General features: G+C 47.2%; 2 protein-coding genes across 3 annotated transcripts; both read right to left on the bottom strand.

Moving 5' to 3' along the window:
• Window positions 1–1260: 1260 nt before the first annotated feature.
• Window positions 1261–3333, bottom strand: Atf4 (activating transcription factor 4). The gene is made up of 3 exons (XM_057792104.1): window positions 3154–3333; window positions 2293–2610; window positions 1261–2167 (listed from the first exon to the last, which is right to left on the bottom strand). The coding sequence occupies exons 2-3, from the start codon at window positions 2516–2518 to the stop codon at window positions 1344–1346; spliced, it is 1050 nt and encodes a 349-aa protein (XP_057648087.1). The 5' UTR covers window positions 2519–2610; window positions 3154–3333; the 3' UTR covers window positions 1261–1343.
• Window positions 3334–5888: 2555 nt separating this feature from the next.
• On the bottom strand, window positions 5889–14884 carry Mief1 (mitochondrial elongation factor 1). 2 transcript variants are annotated; one of them, XM_057792445.1, is made up of 4 exons: window positions 14741–14884; window positions 10953–11130; window positions 10517–10779; window positions 5889–9719 (listed from the first exon to the last, which is right to left on the bottom strand). In XM_057792445.1, the coding sequence occupies exons 1-4, from the start codon at window positions 14882–14884 to the stop codon at window positions 8913–8915; spliced, it is 1392 nt and encodes a 463-aa protein (XP_057648428.1). In that variant the 3' UTR covers window positions 5889–8912. The 2 variants fall into 2 exon arrangements, with proteins under 2 accessions (XP_057648428.1, XP_057648429.1); XM_057792446.1 differs by lacking the exon at window positions 14741–14884 and having other exon boundaries at window positions 10517–10693; window positions 10953–11078.
• Window positions 14885–17106: the final 2222 nt, after the last annotated feature.

Below are 17106 nucleotides of genomic sequence, written 5' to 3' on the forward strand. Positions count from 1 at the left end.
GGGCGGTTTCTGCCCCACTCCCACGCCACTCCCCACCCCCACTGAAACCAAGCCTAAGCAGTGTAGTTAACTGATCCTTTTATGGATAGCTTTTTTTTCTTTAGCTAGAGCTTCATAACTCAAGCCTGTGATTCTGCCATAGCCTCTCCAGAGCCAAAATAGATGCAAACCATAATCAGCTAAACTGATATTGTGTACACACGAATGAAATCAAGCTTTCTGCCTCTACTGATACACATGTTCTTTGCTTTAGTTGTAGACAAGTTGTTCCCACCCCCAGCCAGACCTTAAGAAATCCTAAATTTCCTCAGCAAGGTGTCCCTGCACCTCATCTAGCACTAAGGTTCTCTTGAATTTGAAACTTGCCTTGTCCACATAGTCGAGTTCTGGGACCCTATCTTAAAACCCAACAAGAAATCAAGTTAAAGTCGAGTAACCAGGACAGTTGTAACATGCTACTCAGTAAAAATGCTCATGGCTGACTTCATACCGTTCTTTGAAAAATCTTTTAGCCGTTAATTGAATTTAGCTGTTCAGATGGGGTGATCACTCTGGACCTTTAAAGCCCAAAGCAGAAACAAACACCAGGTATTTCTACACCTTCCACTAGCCAGACTATACATGGGTGGATCCCCACTTAGTATGAAGCTGGGAAGGCCATGGTCTTATGAACTCCATATCTCAGCCTACATCAGATACAAAAGACTACATCCATTAACAGCTAGCACTCAGATGAATCTGCTGGCACACGCTAAGTCCTGCAGGCCTTAATCCACTTTAGACTTAGGAAGCAAAGCTATAGTCCTAGCTTCCCATCCACTTCCTACCTCAATTCGTATGCTTACCCACTGCTTAACCAACCACCCCAGCACTAATACAGTATGCAGGTACAAACAGCCCCCAGCATCTCAGTGAGCAACACCAGCTCTATTCCTTCTTCAGTAATCGGACTTATCAGCCCTCAACAGGTTTCCTAAGGTCTCTCGAACTGGATAAGCTTAGAGAAATCTTATCAGCTTGTGTGCTCAAGTACTATTCCACCTTATCTAGGTACCTACATGGCAGACGTCTGGCATAAAGCCAATTATGAACAGATGGCGTCCAGGTGGTTGGTTCCTCTCAGTAATCCAGATCCCCCAGCTAGCACATAGCCCAGCCTTGCCTCACTTAAATTTAGGCCTGTGTGAAGTACAAAGTCCACTATGCACCCTACACACAAAAGTCTATTAGAAAGAGAATGACACAGCAAACCTGCACTGGTACTTTACTACAAAATAATTTATTACAGCAAACACAGCTTCAGCACAAGACTATGTACAAGTACAAAGCACCCGGCTACCCTACTAGGGAACTCTCTTCTTCTCCCTTGCCTTACGGACCTCTTCTATCAAATCTTTTAGATACTGGATCTCTTTGGCAAGAGAATCTGCCTTCTCTTTCAGAGCTTCGTTCTTCTTTTCTAGCTCTTTACACTCGCCAGTGAGGGCTTCCTGCTCAGCCCGCTTCTTCTGGCGGTATCTAGTGGCTGCTGTCTTGTTTTGCTCCATTTTTTTCAGCTTCTTATCCAACTTTTCAATTTTCACCTTAGCTGTCAAAGTAACTCCAGGGGGGTCATAAGGTTTAGGTCGAGGAGACCCACGGGGAACACCTGGAGAGGGAATAATGTTTGGTGATCCCCTGGAGGTGGAAGGGCTATGCTGGGGAGAGCCAAGGTAGGACTCAGGGCTCATACAGATACCACTGTCATTATCGGAGGGGGTGTCTTCATCCTTTACACACTGAGGGATTACAGTAATAGAAGCAGCAGAGTCAGGCTTCCTGTCTCCTTCAGAGATATCAACTTCACTGCCTAGCTCTAAACTGAAGGAATGATCTGGAGTGGAAGACAGGATCCCTGAGGAACAGGGAAAAGGCTGCAAGAATGCAAAGGGGGCAACCTGGTCGATTTTTGTTGCACTTTCTGGGAGATGGCCAATTGGGTTCACTGTCATGGGCTCCTTATTAGTCTCTTGGACTAGAGGGGCAAAGAGATCGCATGTGTCATCCAACGTGGCCAAAAGCTCATCTGGCATGGTTTCCAGGTCATCAAAACGAAACAGAGCATCGAAGTCAAACTCTTTAAGATCCATTTTCTCCAACATCCAATCTGTTCCGGAGAAAGCATCCTCTGAAGAAAAAAAACAACAAAAACAGTTAATGGCTCAGGCCACATACTCAAGGCAGAAGAAAACCATTAAAATACCAGACCCACACATGAAATGAGCACCCGGGAGCAGGTGGTGGCCCACTCACCCTTGCCGGTGTCTGAGGCACTGACCAACCCATCCACAGCCAGCCATTCGGAGGAGCCCGCCTTAGCCTTGTCGCTGGAGAACCCATGAGGTTTGAAGTGCTTGGCCACCTCCAGGTAGTCATCTAAAAGACCTAGGCTTTCTTCAGCCCCCAAACCCGACTGGTCGAAGGGGGACATCAAGTCCCCCGCCAACACTTCGCTGTTCAGGAAGCTCATCTCGGTCATGTTGTAGGGCTTTGTTGGAATCGAAGAATGTGCTTAAATCGAAGGTATCTTTGTTCGTTACAGCAACGCTGCTGCTGGATTCCGTGAAGAGCCTGCATTAAGAATCCAAAAGCAAACCCCATCATCTTTCTATCTAAAATGCAGAACAGCCAAATCCCACAAGCCTCGGAATGGGCAGCACGTGGGCCCAAGGCCATTGTGTAAGCCTCCCCAGCCGCCGGCTCAGGTTGCACAAGATGGAGGCTCAGCCTTGCCTCGCCGGACGCCCCAGAGGAAGCAGCTTGTCCTTGCCTAATACAGCCATCGACGTCGCGCCCCGCCCCACCCCCATGACTCACACCCCCGCCCCGCCGCCATCTTGGCTGCGCCACGTTCGCAGGATGTCACCGGGACCCCGGCAAGCTCGCGGCCGTTGAACTATATGAGACGAAAAGGGAAGCAAAGCAGCAGCACTGAAGGCAGTGCTTCCCCCACCCAACCCTGCCGCCAGCCAGCGCCGGCGTCTCGCGGCCACGCAAACAAGACCGACGCGTCCAGTCGCTCGTAAAGCCGCGTATGGTGATCAACGCGCCACGGCTGCAACCGCGCCCAGCCCCAACAAAGCACACGCCCTGCGCAACCGGCCCAATACTCACGCCATGGCTTAAGCCGGTGGGGGCTGCCGCTGCAGAGCCTGGTGCTGCTGCCGCCGCTGCAAAGGCCAACGCTGCCGCAGGCACTGCTGCCTCTAATACGCCATGGTGGCCGCAGACCCTGCGGGAGGGGGTGAGGAAAGGCGCAACTGCGTACAGAACCTCATCTATCAAAGAGCAAGCAGAAATGGCGGCGACACGCCCTGCACCCGCCTCTTATATACTACGCGAGGGACGCAGCACACCGCACATCCTCCCGCCGTGATCACGTGGTCCGGCCGTAGGCCCACCCAACCGCATCCCATTGGCGTCCTGGCCCTCCCCATCCCTCCTCCACTGTGCTCGGGGAGTAGCTGTGGAGTTATCAGATCATTCTGAAGGCCCCGTGAACGGAGAAAAGTACACTACAGGTTTAGAGCTAACCGAAGTCACGTGTCGGCGCGGAGGGATATCTGGGCACCGAACTTCCGGCCGGTGTTAGTTCACAGGGCGGGGAGAGCACTGAGCCAAAGCTATTACGGTCAAAACCGAAGCTGCCTGGTTATCACGCGAGACGCCAATGGAGCGCTCGTCGAGCTGATTGGCCCAAGCGTGGCGAGTCATGTAAACCTCAGGTTCTTATTGGCTCCGAACCTAGGAGCGTTAGGTCTGTGCGGGGAGGGCGGAGCTACCAGAGGTTCTGGCGGCCAAACAGGCTCCTGTCATGGGTGACCCTGCTGCAGTGGCTGTCTCAAGCATCGCTCCTGGGAAGCTTTGGTCTGGCACGCAACCAGTTCTCCAGGCGTGACCCTTGTGCCCGAAGCCCTCCTTCCCCATATTTTGTGTTCTCAGGACCAAATGGGCAGGTTTCCGGCCTCTAGAGGCCTTCCGGAGAGTTACCTGGTGCAGGCTTTCAGACTCCTGTCCAAGGAACGCCCTTTGAGGAAAGGACTGAGCAGGGCGCTCTTGTTGGAACCTCACTGGGAGATATTCTAGTTCCTCTAGCTCTGCAACTTTCCTCTGAACCCTGTAGCTGGAAAAATATGCCTAACTTCAGGTCTAAACCTTCCCATTCCTGCCTCATAGGGGTGCTTGCTGCTGGTTTATACAGCGTCCGTTGTCTTAAGATCATGTTTAATTCAACTGGCTCTCAAGCCCCAGGGTAGTTTTGATTAACTCCTAAGTACTTCCAGACATAACCTTCCCAAGAAGTCATCCAGGTGTGTGAGCAGCCGCTTGTTCCGTGCTAAGTGATGAAACCCAAGTCCTAATCAGAGCCAACCCTCCCATAAAAGGGTGCTGTTTTGGGAGTGCCGAGAGTCCCTCTTCCACACTCCAGCCCCTTAAAGGCAGAAATCTTGAGTTTCCACTTCTCTTGAAGTGACTCACACAAATACCACTTCTGAAAGGGCTGGCTCTGTCATTTATTGGCTGGGGCATTTGATTTGGCTAAGTGACATCCACTCTGAGCCTGGTTCCTTATCTGCAAAAGGAAGTTGTCTCTCCTTGTCCTAAGAAATGCGTAAAGCAACTGGCACAATGCCTCCCACTTAACTGCTCAGTAATTACTTGCAAGCCACGTACTCTAGCACACGCAATCCTAGCACTCAGGTCTGAAGTGTACCAACGTTCAAAGTCAACCTGAGCTACCAGAGGCCGAAAGAGACAGGTAATTATTGCTATTGTTATTAAAACTCAAAACTTCTGACCCTGACCTACTTCCCAAGTCCCCACCTCCAGGATTCATTCTTCCTGCTTCCTCAGAGGATGTTTTACTATTATTATTGAATGTGACTAAGCCAACTATAAACAACTGGAATCGGGAGCTGGAGAGATGGCTCAAGGGCTAAGAGCATTTGCTGCTCTTCCTGAGGACCCAGGTTCAGACCCAGCACCACATGAAGACTGGGTGGCTCACATTCATCCCTAACTCCAGTTTCAGGGAATCTGATGCCCTTTGAAGTCTGTGGGCACCAGGCACGCACATGTGGTACACATACATACACATGCAGGCAAGGCACCCATACACATAAGTCTTTTTTAAAAATTAGAAGGGGGCTGGAGAGATGGCTCAGCGGTTAGGAGCATCGCCTGCTCTTCCAAAGGTCCTGAGTTCAATTCCCAGCAACCACATGGTGGCTCACAACCATCTGTAATGAGGTCTGGTGCCCTCTTCTGGTCTGCATACATGCAGACAGAATATTGTATACATAATAAACAAACATTTTTTTTTAAATTAGAAGAGAATTTAGTTTTAAAAACTAAAAAGTCAGGTGGTGGTGATGCCCATCTTTAATCCCAGCACTCAGTAGGCAGAAGCAGGCAGATCTCTGAGTTTAAGGCCAGCCTGGTCTACAGAGCAAGTTCCAGGACAGCCAGAGCTACAAAATAAAACCGTCTGGATAAACAAAATGAAGCAAAAAATACAACACCCAGAATGCACAAGGCCTACATAATGGGGTGTTTCTTATCCCCAAAGAGTGCATGCGTAGACATACAGAAGGTGTCTAGTCCTTTCACCAAAAGCGTTAACTATGTCCTCCCTTTACTCTAGGAAAGCTCCTGACATAAGGCCATGCAGGTTAAGAAACACCCTGATTTGACACTACAGGAGAATGTCTGATGGCTTCTTTGTCCTCGGTCTACTACAGAGATCCAAGCCAGATGCTTTAAAGCTGAAAACGGACCTCGCCTAGCATCCATGTAAGAAAATACTTCATACTGCATACACACACCAGAGTTGTTGGAAAGGAGTTTTATTTTATTCTTCCCATGCTGCAGAAGATGCTGTTTTCCCCAGTAGAATTTGCTCCTTCAAGGAGAAAAAGGAATAAAGGGTCTCTGGGCCTCAAAGCTAAGCTGCTCCTATATGGACCCAGCTAAGACAGGACACAAAGACTGGTGATTGATCCCATTCTACCAGCTTGACACACTGACCACCTTGGAAGGGCAGGCAAGAAGGCAGGTTGTGGACCTGGCCTCAGAGACCAAGAGTTTAAAGACTAGGTGATCAAAACAAAAGTTAACACCAATCTGACCCCTAGTCTACAGTTAAATACTGGACCTACATCCTGGTATTTTGGCCATTTACAACTTCCCAGCCTGGTGCAAGGGTCAACTCTAGTCCCAGGTGCCTCCACATTTACCTTAGCCTTGAGCTTTTAAGCAAAAAAAGCTAGAGTTGTAGCCAGTGCTCAGTCCTATCCTCGGCAGAAGGCTCTAAACACATGGAGCACCCCTGCTCTCAAGGTCCCTCAGGGCCCTTGTTCCAGAAGCTGATTCACCTTAACCATCTGAGCTCTGTGGAGGATTACAATGGAGTAAAATCAGCCAGGGAGACATCCAAGGAGATGATGGGTCTCCCAACAATTTTTCCATCTTTTATTTAAAAAAAAAAAAGTCTCAACTGCTAATATGAAGAAAAATACTGCTATCCTGAATTCCATTTCTGAGAAAGGGCGACAGAGAAGAAACAAAATAAACTTAGAACTTCCTTGGTTATTAAGGTGAGGAGTACTGTCTTCGGCATGTAGTTTTGGGAGTTACTCAAGAGAAAGGCAGAGGTGGCACAGCCACTGGGTCTTTTCAACTGAGAAGGAGGGGCAGAATATTTCTTCTTCCACAGGAGCATCCCAGAGCATCTGGCCGCCTTCCACTTTATGACAAAGAAAATAACAGCAAAGAGGAAGGCCTGCTCAGCTAATCAACAAACCCTCAGGACAGAGCTGTTCCCACTTCTCCTTGTTCTGAGGACTTCTAAGAGGCTCTCGCATATAAGATGTATAAGACGGCCAAGTCAAGATTTTGGTTTTGCAAAGCACAGTCCAAAGTCGAAGCTGCTCCTAAAGACAGGAGATAAATTCACTGTTTTCTTAGATTCACAAATGACATGTGGCTGTGATTATTTGGGGTTTCATTTGCACTCTTCCCGGTATCTTCAATGGAATCAGTTCATAATTGACAGCTTGCGAAAGTCTTATAATACTTATGACAGAAGTCCAAATCTACCTAAACAAAACCTGGTTTTGCAGCAGTCTATCAACCCCCCACCCCAACAACAGGCACCAGCTAGAACCTTGGACCCCTCAATGTCAGCCCTCCTACACCTACTCAGTCCGACCTAGGCAACATGGTCTTCAGCTCCCATTTCATTATTATAAACAGCCAGGGCATCGTGTTTCAGTTAAGGTTCTTGGCTTTATCATTTTCAAGTTTCTCATACTGTCTTACACAAATCAAATAGAAACTCCTGAAGGAGTCATATATATGGGAAAAGAGGCAGAAAGGACCTCCTAACCTAATGGGAGGGGGAAATGGCAAGTTATCTATCTCTACCCTCATTTCAAGTGGGCTGCTGAAGACAGTGCTATTTATAGTCACTTCACGTCACCCTCATAAGGAAGGGCCAACACAGCTGCAGAGTGCATCACCAGAATCACACTGATGGAGAGGTAGTAGAGTTAAAATAGAAAGACTTGATGGGAGAACAAAATGCTAGATGGGCAAATCAGAACCAGAGTTACTATCAGCTTTCTGTCATGAACGGATATACTAACCACCTCCCTTCCCCTCACCCCTAGGATACAATTACATGGCCATAAATAGGGATATTAGCAGCAATGTGGGAAGCCCCAACTCTTTTCTGTATGTCTTATCTATGTACCCTCTTCCTAGGTAGCACCAATCTCCCCAGGAGACAGGCGAGGGACAAGGGCTGGCATGTTCATGTGCCCTCTGGCCTGTGGAGGTACCTACAGTGTTCAGCAAACACTCTCTAGGTCAATGGGGACAGGAGTCAGGTGGGGGGTATTGGCCCTGGGTGTGTTCTTGCTCTAAGAGAACATTTAAGAAGGTAGAGCCTGTCGAGAAGAAAACCTGGTTACTGGGTTTCAGCTGACACTCAGCCTCCTATTGCCTTCCCTTAGCCTCTACTGCTACAGCAAGGCCTTTTTCTGTTGGCAATAAAGGAAACCAGCACCCTTGGAGGTGCTGTCAGTGAAGCCCCCAAGCTTTCCCACTCCCTGTGTGACAGAAACAGACAGTAGGAACAGAGCCTCTCCCCCTGTGCTCCCACTTATAGCCATAAAAAGAAAAAAAACACAATCTCCAATAAAATAACTGCATTGGCTCTTCCTATATGCACCATTCCCAGGTGAAAAATTCTTAGCAAAGATAAATGCTTGGGGGGGGGGGGGGAGAGGAGCTTGCTTTCCAGGAAGCAGAACCAAAGGCTGATTTGCCAGGGCAGACTCTCCGCCAGCCTCCCCGGAAACCTAAATACTGTGCTGTCTCATTACTCTGCAGAGCTCAGCTTGGAAACATGCACTCAGCCTTCTGTGACAGACCACAGGTGACATCTTCAGTAGGCAGATGTGCTCCAGGGGTGAGAGCAAACAGGTGTGACCAAGAAAAGGAAAGACAGAGAAGACAGCAAATAAGAGGCCAAAGGGCAGAACAGTGCAGAGCAGACAGAAAAGCAAGAATTTTCGGGCAAAAAAACAAAACACCCAACAGCTGAGACCAGCACTCCACCTTCTCTGTTCGTTCCATAAAAATCAGCCTAGAGCAAGGCGGCAATAGGGAGCACAGTGTTTGGTAACAAAAATAGGGTTAGGTGAGAAAACCAAAGGGATGTCGTTCTAATCAGCATGAATTGACCAGGACAATGACCAGCAAAAGAGGAGGCACCTAGGGACCCTGTGAGGCACCAACCATGTAGCCAAGTGTTTCTAACGGAGACTTTGGGCCTGATCACCCGACGCCCACTCCGGCCTTCACCTGCCCTACGTCTGCAGCAGCACCTCTGGCTCAGACAACGAGCAGTAGAGAGTATATCCCAATTCGTCTATTTCTTGAGGGGTGAGCTCTGCAAATAGGTTCACCTTGGGGTTCAGAGCACTGGGCAAGACTCCAGCCTCCAAGTAGCTGATGAGTCCCCTCAGGGCCTGCAGAAAGCGGTCGGCCAGCATGTCTGAAGACCAGTCAGCCTCCTCCTGGGCCAAGTGGAGGATGACATTGGTTAGTTGGCTGGCAGTAAGGTGGCCCAGAGCTGGAGTGGATTTGCATATGGCCTTGAGTATCTTGAGGCACAGAGATCGGCAGCCTGAGTCAGCCTGGTCCAAAGCCCGTAAGCGTGCCGTCTCAGCAGGACGCAAGCTCAGCCGCCACATGTTGTCATACTGAGCTAGGCGGTGTGGTCTGGCCACCAAGACAGTGTCACCAAGGGTCACTGATGGCAGGAAGTCAATGACAAGATGTTTGTCCCTCTCATACTGCACTTCTAGTGTCAGGGCCTCTGGGGGTGGTGCTGGTCGGATCACATAGTCCAAGAGGGACCCTATGGCTGGCCAGTTGATAGAGCCTGCCACTACCTTCTCAAATGTGTCTGCCACTGTCTTTGGGGAGAGGTAGCCACCTACAACACAGCGGTCCCAATAACTGCTACCACGAGGAAAGTACTCTGGGTTCTCACGACGGACAAGGAAGAATCCAGGAACATTCATGATGGTGTCCTCGCCAGGTATACCTGACCACAGGTTCTGCTCCAGCACAAGAGGGACAATGAGTTGGATGTGGTCAGCTGTCACCACCTGCCAGAGAAGAATTAAAAAATGTTGGTTATGTTTTTAATGTTTTATTACACTTAGTGTGTGCACATGCACACATGTAATGTGTCATGGCATGTGGAGGTCAGCGGTAACTTACAGAAGTCAGTTCTCTCCTTTCACCATGTACATACAACTCAGGGACTGAACTCAGGTCATCAGATTTGGTGACAAGCACCTTTACCTGCTGAGTAATCTCATTGGCCCCAGAATTTAAAAAGGTTTTAGAGGACTTTACTAGTCAAAAGAGATATGCTACTTACAACACAGATCTAACATCTTGCACTTGCCAACAGTAATGCAAACCAATGATTCAATCAGCACATAGAAAACAAGACAAGAATACAATAAAGGAGGTTTTATACCACTACCCTGGTTCAGGGTTTTGGTTTTTGTTTTGTTTTTGAGGTAGGATGTCACATAACCCAGGCTGGCCTCAAACTACACAGCTGAGGCTGACCCTAATCTTCTGATCCTTTTGCCTCTTGAGAGCTGTGATAACAGGCCTGTGTCACAATGCCTATTTTATGAACCCAGGGTCTAATACAACTAAGGTTATACCAACTGAGCCATATCCTCAGCCCCTATAGCTTCTTTAAAAGTCTAAGTATGACTAAAAAGGTGAGAAAGGACAAAGCAAAGAAATAAATTCTGCTGTGGGATGGATTTACAAGCAAGCAGCTCTCCAGTTGAATCCCAGACACAATGACTTTCTTGAACAACCACAATACTGAGAAGTATCTGTCTATGCCCAGCCCCACCCTTCATAAGAACTATGTTACCTGCAGATCATCATAGAGGCTGCCACTTAAATACATGTCCCGAAGTGGCATATCAGGCAGCTTGGCCCGCAGGAAGCTCCGGAGCTCAGCACATATGTCCACTGCAGCTTGCTTGGCCCGAGCCTGCTCTCCAGCAGGGATGGCTGCCCGGTTCCGGTAGTAAGAAAGAAGTTTCTCCTGCAGGGACATGCGGAGTCGTGACTTCTTCAAGTCTACCTGGCCCCTCCTGGGGAATGGTTTGGGCCGGGGTGGGCAGAATGTATCTGCCAAGGCAAGAGAGAGAGGCATGTGAGCTCTGCCCAAGCTTGCTCAGTCCACAGAAGTCCTAGTCCCAGGAAGGAAAAGGACTTGGCACAAAGGGCATTCTGAGAAATGTCTCTCCACCACAGCAGCTCTAAAGCCAGAAGCAGTCCCAGAAAGTTAAGGAGTTTCTTACCTGTGTCAAAAGCAGAGGAGTCTGTGGGAAGAGTCTGCAGAGACCGGCTCAGGCCTGTCTTCATGTCCTTGTTCAATAGTCGAGGGGAGCCCATCCAGTTTGGCTCTTCCCAGCTCCTCTTTCCTGAATGGCTCAGGCGGGTGGGGCTGGTAGGGGCACTGATTGCCCGATCATACATCTGCAACACCAGAGAGGACCCAGGACATATACCAGCCCTCCTCCTTCTGCCTCCTTCCCAACACTTCTCCCCCCCTATTAAATTCAAAAGTTTTTTGTTGTTTTTGTTGATGGTGGTACTGGGGATGCAACCCAGGTCCTTGTACATGCTGGATAAACACTCTACCACTCAATTACATCCCCAGACAATTTTTTTCCTACTTTACTACAAGTCAATTTTACTTAAATCAGGACTGTCTGAACAAAATCAGAGTTAACCATTCATGATCTGAATCCTGGTGTATGAATTAAATTATGGTATACATACTAGGTGGTGGTGGCACATGCCTTTAATCCCAGCACTTCGGAGGCAGGCAGATCTGTGAGTTAAGGCCAGCCTAAGTCTAAAAAAATATTATGGTTCACATTAAAAAAAAAAAAAAAAAACAGACATTTGTTTTGCAATAAGTAAGGTAGTAGTGTTACTCACTGATAGCCTTTTAAAGATTAAACTATCAGGTTTGCCCTTTATTCCTTCTTTTTTTTTTTTTTTGGTTTTTCGAGACAGGGTTTCTCTGTAGATACGGAGTCTGTCCTGGAACTGGAACTAGCTCTTGTAGACCAGGCTGGCCTCGAACTCACCTGTCTCTGCCTCCTGAGTGCTGGGATTAAAGGCGTGCGCCACCACCGCCCGGCCCCCTTTATTCCTTCTTAATTCCAGCAAAGATCACTTTTGTTTCAGGTATGTACTTTTTAGGATTCTCCAAACACTCTATCAGGGTATCCCCTCCCAAAGTGATGATGCATTTGCTCTTGCCAGCATCTGTGTAAAAGAAGCCAGCAGCCTGCACTGTCTTCTGCCCAGGCAGACCATGAAGATTGTGGTCCAGTCTTATGGTTCCCTTCCTTTTCCAAAGTGTGGCACTGGGCACACTTGTGAAGAAAAATCTTTGTCTTTTGCAACATCACCCATTTTTGATGGGCAGTATTGGGATACGATTTTAATCCCAGCACTTGGGAAGCAGAGGCAGGTGGATCTCTGTGCGTTCAAGGCCAGAGTGAGTTCCAGGACAGCCAGAGCTACACAGAAAAACCCTCTCAAAAACAAACAAACAAACAAACAAAAATCACTCATTTTTAATTCGATCCTGGCTGGTCCACACCACAAATGATAGGACCCGAAGATAGACATCTTGCTCTCTCCTCAGCCAAATTTTTCAAAATAATTTTGTTTTAGTCTAGACTATAGAATATACTGCTCCATGCAGAAAATCTCAGGAAAAATTAAATATTATCAAGAAATAATTTACCCACAATGCCACAACCCATAGAAAACTGTTAATATGTGGTATATTTCTTTCTAGAGATATTTATGCCATCAAGATCAGACAATTTTTTCTAGTTCAGACATTTTTTATTTTGTATGTGGGTATATGTGTGTGCATGTGCACATACCACAGCACGTGTGTGAATGGCATAGGATAACTTTTTGGGGTCATTTCTTTCCTTCTACCATGTGGGTCCTGGGATCAAACGCTGGTTGTCTGGCTTGGAGCAAGCACCTTTACTTACAGAGCCCAGACTCCAGAGACTTCTCAAATCTCAAGTTTTCCCTTTTTGGTCATTTCTTCCAATCACTAAGATACATCAGTATTTTCTGACTATACAACATTTTTCTTTAAGAATATTCCGGGGGCTGGAGAGATGGCTCAGAGGTTAAGAGCATTGCCTGCTCTTCCAAAGGTCCTGAGTTCAATTCCCAGCAACCACATAGTGGCTCACAACCATCTGTAGAGGGGTCTGGTGCCCTCTTCTGGCCTGCAGGCATACACACAGACAGAATATTGTATACATAATAAATAAATAAATATTTTTTAAAAAAAAAAAAAAAGAATATTCCATGTTGCCAGGCGGTGGTGGCGCACGTCTTTAATCCCAGCACTTGGGAGGCAGAGGCAGGCGGATCTCTGTGAGTTCGAGACCAGCCTGGTCTACAAGAGCTAGTTCCAGGACAGGCTCCAAAACCACAGAGAAACCTTGTCTCGAAAAACCAAAAAAAAAAAAAAAAGAATATTCCATGTTGAAAGGGCTGGGAACGTTGCTCAGCAGCAGAGTGCTTACCTAACACTCCATGTTCAACACTGATTTATTTATTCCACAGGTAGTACCAGCTGTTCCTCAGTATCACCAAAGGATTAGTCCCAGGACACTCCAAGCATACCAAAATCCTTAGATGCCTCCTGTCCCTACAGGAAATGGCACTGTAGCTGGGTATAGTGCCTAAAATCCTAAAATGTAGCTGGTGCATGCCTAAAATCTCAGCAGTCAGGAGGCTAAGGCAGGAAGATTTAAGTTCAAGGCTATACACAGTGAGTTCCCAGCTAGGGAGATTACAGTGTAAGACCTTATCTCAGAACAACAGAGACGGTCAGAAGACTCAGCAAGTAAAAGTAGTTGCTCCCCAAAAAACGCAAGTCTGAGTTCAATCCCAAAAACTCATAAAAAGGTAGAAGCTAAGAACCCACTCCACAAAGTTGTCCTCTGGTCTCCACTGTACACCTGCACACAAGTATCACACACCAATAGAATAATCTTTTAAAAAGTCATTGTAGCCGGGCGGTGGTGGCGCACGCCTTTAATCCCAGCACTTGGGAGGCAGAGGCAGGCGGATCTCTGTGAGTTCGAGACCAGTCTGGTCTACAAGAGCTAGTTCCAGGACAGGCTCCAAAACCACAGAGAAACCCTGTCTCGAGGAAAAAAAAAAAAAATGTAAAAAGTCATTGTTCTTGCACATAACCTGTGCATAGCTTTATATGTATTTTAAATCTTATTTATATTATCTAATACAATGTAAATGCTATATAAATAATTATCCTGATTGCCTAAAGAATGACCCAAAAAAATGCTGCACCTATCAGTATAAATACAATTTTTTTATTTGTTTGTTTTTCAAGTCAGGGCTTTTCTGTGTGGCCCTGGCTGTTCTGGAACTTGCTCTGTAGACCAGGCTGGGCTCAAACTCAGAGACCAGCCTGACTCTGCCTCACTTAGTGCTGGGATTAAAGACGTGTGCCACCACACCCAGCCATGTAAATGCAATTTTTAAAAAAGTATTTTCGCCAGGTGGTGGCAGGATGTGCCTTTAATCGCAGCACTTGGGAGGCCGAGTTCAAGGTCAGCCTGATCAACAGAGCAAGTTCCAGGGCAGGTACCAAAACAAACAAACAAAGTATTTTCAGTCTGGCTGGCTGAAGTTGTGAAATGAACTCACAAACTAAGGGCTGTCTGTGATCTTACACGCTAAGCATTGTTCTAAGCTTCCAGGTGTGTCCAGTCTACCCGGAGGGTAAAGTTCAACACCAAGAATGCAGATAAAGATAAATGCTTTGAGAATTAGAGGATACATGTGGTTGCTATTTTCAATCAGGTCATCAGGGAAGGGTGGGTAGTTGGGTTAGTTGTTGTGTTTTACCTGCTGGGATACATTTCTTTACATCTCCAGTGATCTCTTTATGGGAGAAGCCTAGAAGCAGACTGCCAGATGAGCAAATAATACTCCCTCACTAGAGCCTCATTTTGTAGAGGCAACTCACCGTGACCTCCCATCCTGGGACCAGACTGCACACACTTACCCGCTTAACCGCCAGGGTGGCAATGCCCAACATGGCTGCTCCACCCACACCCAGCACCAGCCGGGCATTGGAGAGCACAAAATCAATGGCTGTTCCGATGCCATTGTCATCCTTCTTGCCTTTGCGCTCACCAGCGCCTGCCATTGCTCACCTGAGAATGAAGACAACACAGTCATTACCAGCTGGGACCACAAGAATCATTCCTTTCTGTCCCTCTGCACCACAATCAAGGTTACTATATACAAAAATCTAGAATTGCATACTCTAGCGTCCAGAGGGGATGGTACCATGTCCTGTGACTCACCTGGATACACAGGAAAAGCAAAAAGCAATGCTAGTATTGAAGGGCCCAGACCTTCACCCAGCGCTCCCCCTCTTGCCCCCCCGCCCCCCGCCTCTTTGGTAGCCATGATAAGCTGCAGAAAAAGCCCAGCAAGATGTAGGCCCCAGACTAAGCAGAATGTGCTGAGCCCCTGGCTTTCCCCAACCTTGCTCTAATTACTGGAAAGGAACTGCCAGGTATCCTCCAGGTGGTAAGGAACCAATCAGAAGTTAGCTGGCGGGCTCTGGATGTGATGATAATTACTGGTAACACAGAATGCAGTAACACGACCCCTCCATGGCCTCCAGATATAGCAACCTTTCCTCAGCTGCAACTGACCAATCACCTCAGGACAGGTTCCCCCAGCCTGGAGATGCGCCAATCCTGAGACTGTTACTATGCAACTAGCAGACCCCCAGACGACCCCCTCACCTGGCTCTACCCTCAATATATGCCCTGCCCCCACTGCAGCTAGGGGTTCCCCACTGTGTCGAACGGAGGATCTGAGTTAACTTGTAATTTTTGCATTGGATCTGGTTTCTTGGTGGGTTTTGGGGTCCAGGCTCTGGGCACAACAGTATATACTATAGAAAAATCTTTCAACAGATCTGAGACTGCAGCAAACATTAAATTCATTAGCAATCCTATTTTTGTGCTGCAGTGAAGTATCTCACCATATAACACAAGCCTCCCTACTCCTTTACAATATGGTGTTGATAGAAAGACAGGGTCTTCTTCTTTAGTCACTGCTTTAGGAATGTTAGGATTAAGAAACAGACAGGCATGGTGACATATGCTTATAATCCCTGCACAACAGAAGCCATGTTTTAAAAAAGACTCACTGTCAAATCCAAAAATACCCTTTCTCTCACCATACTCACACTACGGCACTTCCCTTTCCTCTGCCTTTTACTTTCAATTAAAGCTTCAGGTTCAGGGTTAATGAGAGATTCCCTGGTCAATTAAAATATATTCCTACTTCAAATGTACAGAGCAATCAAGCCACAGAAGAGTTAAATACAGTGTGTGCATGTGGGGTCAGGTTAGACAGCCATTCACCATGTGACAGATGGGCTATGGGAAACCCAATGGAGGCAGAGTACTCTAATCACTCGCATTTCCACACAACTAACAAGAACCTCTATATTTTTTTTAATATGTACATTGGGGCTTTGCCTGCATGCATGTGAGGGTGTTACACAGATCTTAAGAGTTACAGACAGTTGTGAGCTGCCATGTGCCAGAGAACCCAGGTCCTCTGAAACAACAGTCAGTGCTCTTAACCACTAAGCTATCTCCCCAGTCCCCAGACCTCTACTTTAAGAAAAACCTTTACAAACAGATTTATAAGGCCCAGCAGGGGTGCACACCTTCAATCCCAGCACCCAGGAGGAAGAGACAGGTGGATCTGTAAGTTCAAAGTCAGGCAGGTCTACAGAGAGAGTTCCAGGACAGGCTCCAAAGCTACAGAGAAACCCTGTCTCGAAAAACCAAAAAAAAAAAAAAAAAAGACAAGCAAGGAGGAACACTGTGTCTAACAAGTACAGTTTCATATTAACCAGATAAAAGTTCTGGAAGCCTGTTGTATAATACTGCTGACTTGTGCACTTAAACCACCTAAGATGGCTGGGGTTTTGTTTTTTTAGAATTATTTATTTAATGTACATTGGGGTTTTGCCTGCATGTATGTCTGTATGAGGGTGTCAGATCCCCTGGACGGGGAGTTTTTTTGTTTTTTGGTTTTTTTGGTTTTTCGAGACAGGGTTTCTCTGTGGCTTTGGAGCCTATCCTGGAACTAGCTCTGTAGACCAGGCTGGTCTCGAATTCACAGAGATACGCCTGCCTCTGCCTCCCGAGTGCTGGGATTAAAGGCGTGCGCCACCATCGCCCGGCAACCCCTGGAAGGGGAGTTAAAGACAGTTATGAACTGTCATGTGGGTGCTGAGAATTGAACCCAGGTCTTTTGGAAGAACAGCCAGTGCTCTTAACTGCTGAGCCATCTCTCCAGCCCCTAAGATGTTTTTAAAAAAAAGAAAAAGAAAAA

The sequence above is a fragment of the Chionomys nivalis genome, chromosome 17 (assembly GCF_950005125.1).
Source record: "Chionomys nivalis chromosome 17, mChiNiv1.1, whole genome shotgun sequence".
Lineage (NCBI taxonomy): Eukaryota > Metazoa > Chordata > Mammalia > Rodentia > Cricetidae > Chionomys > Chionomys nivalis.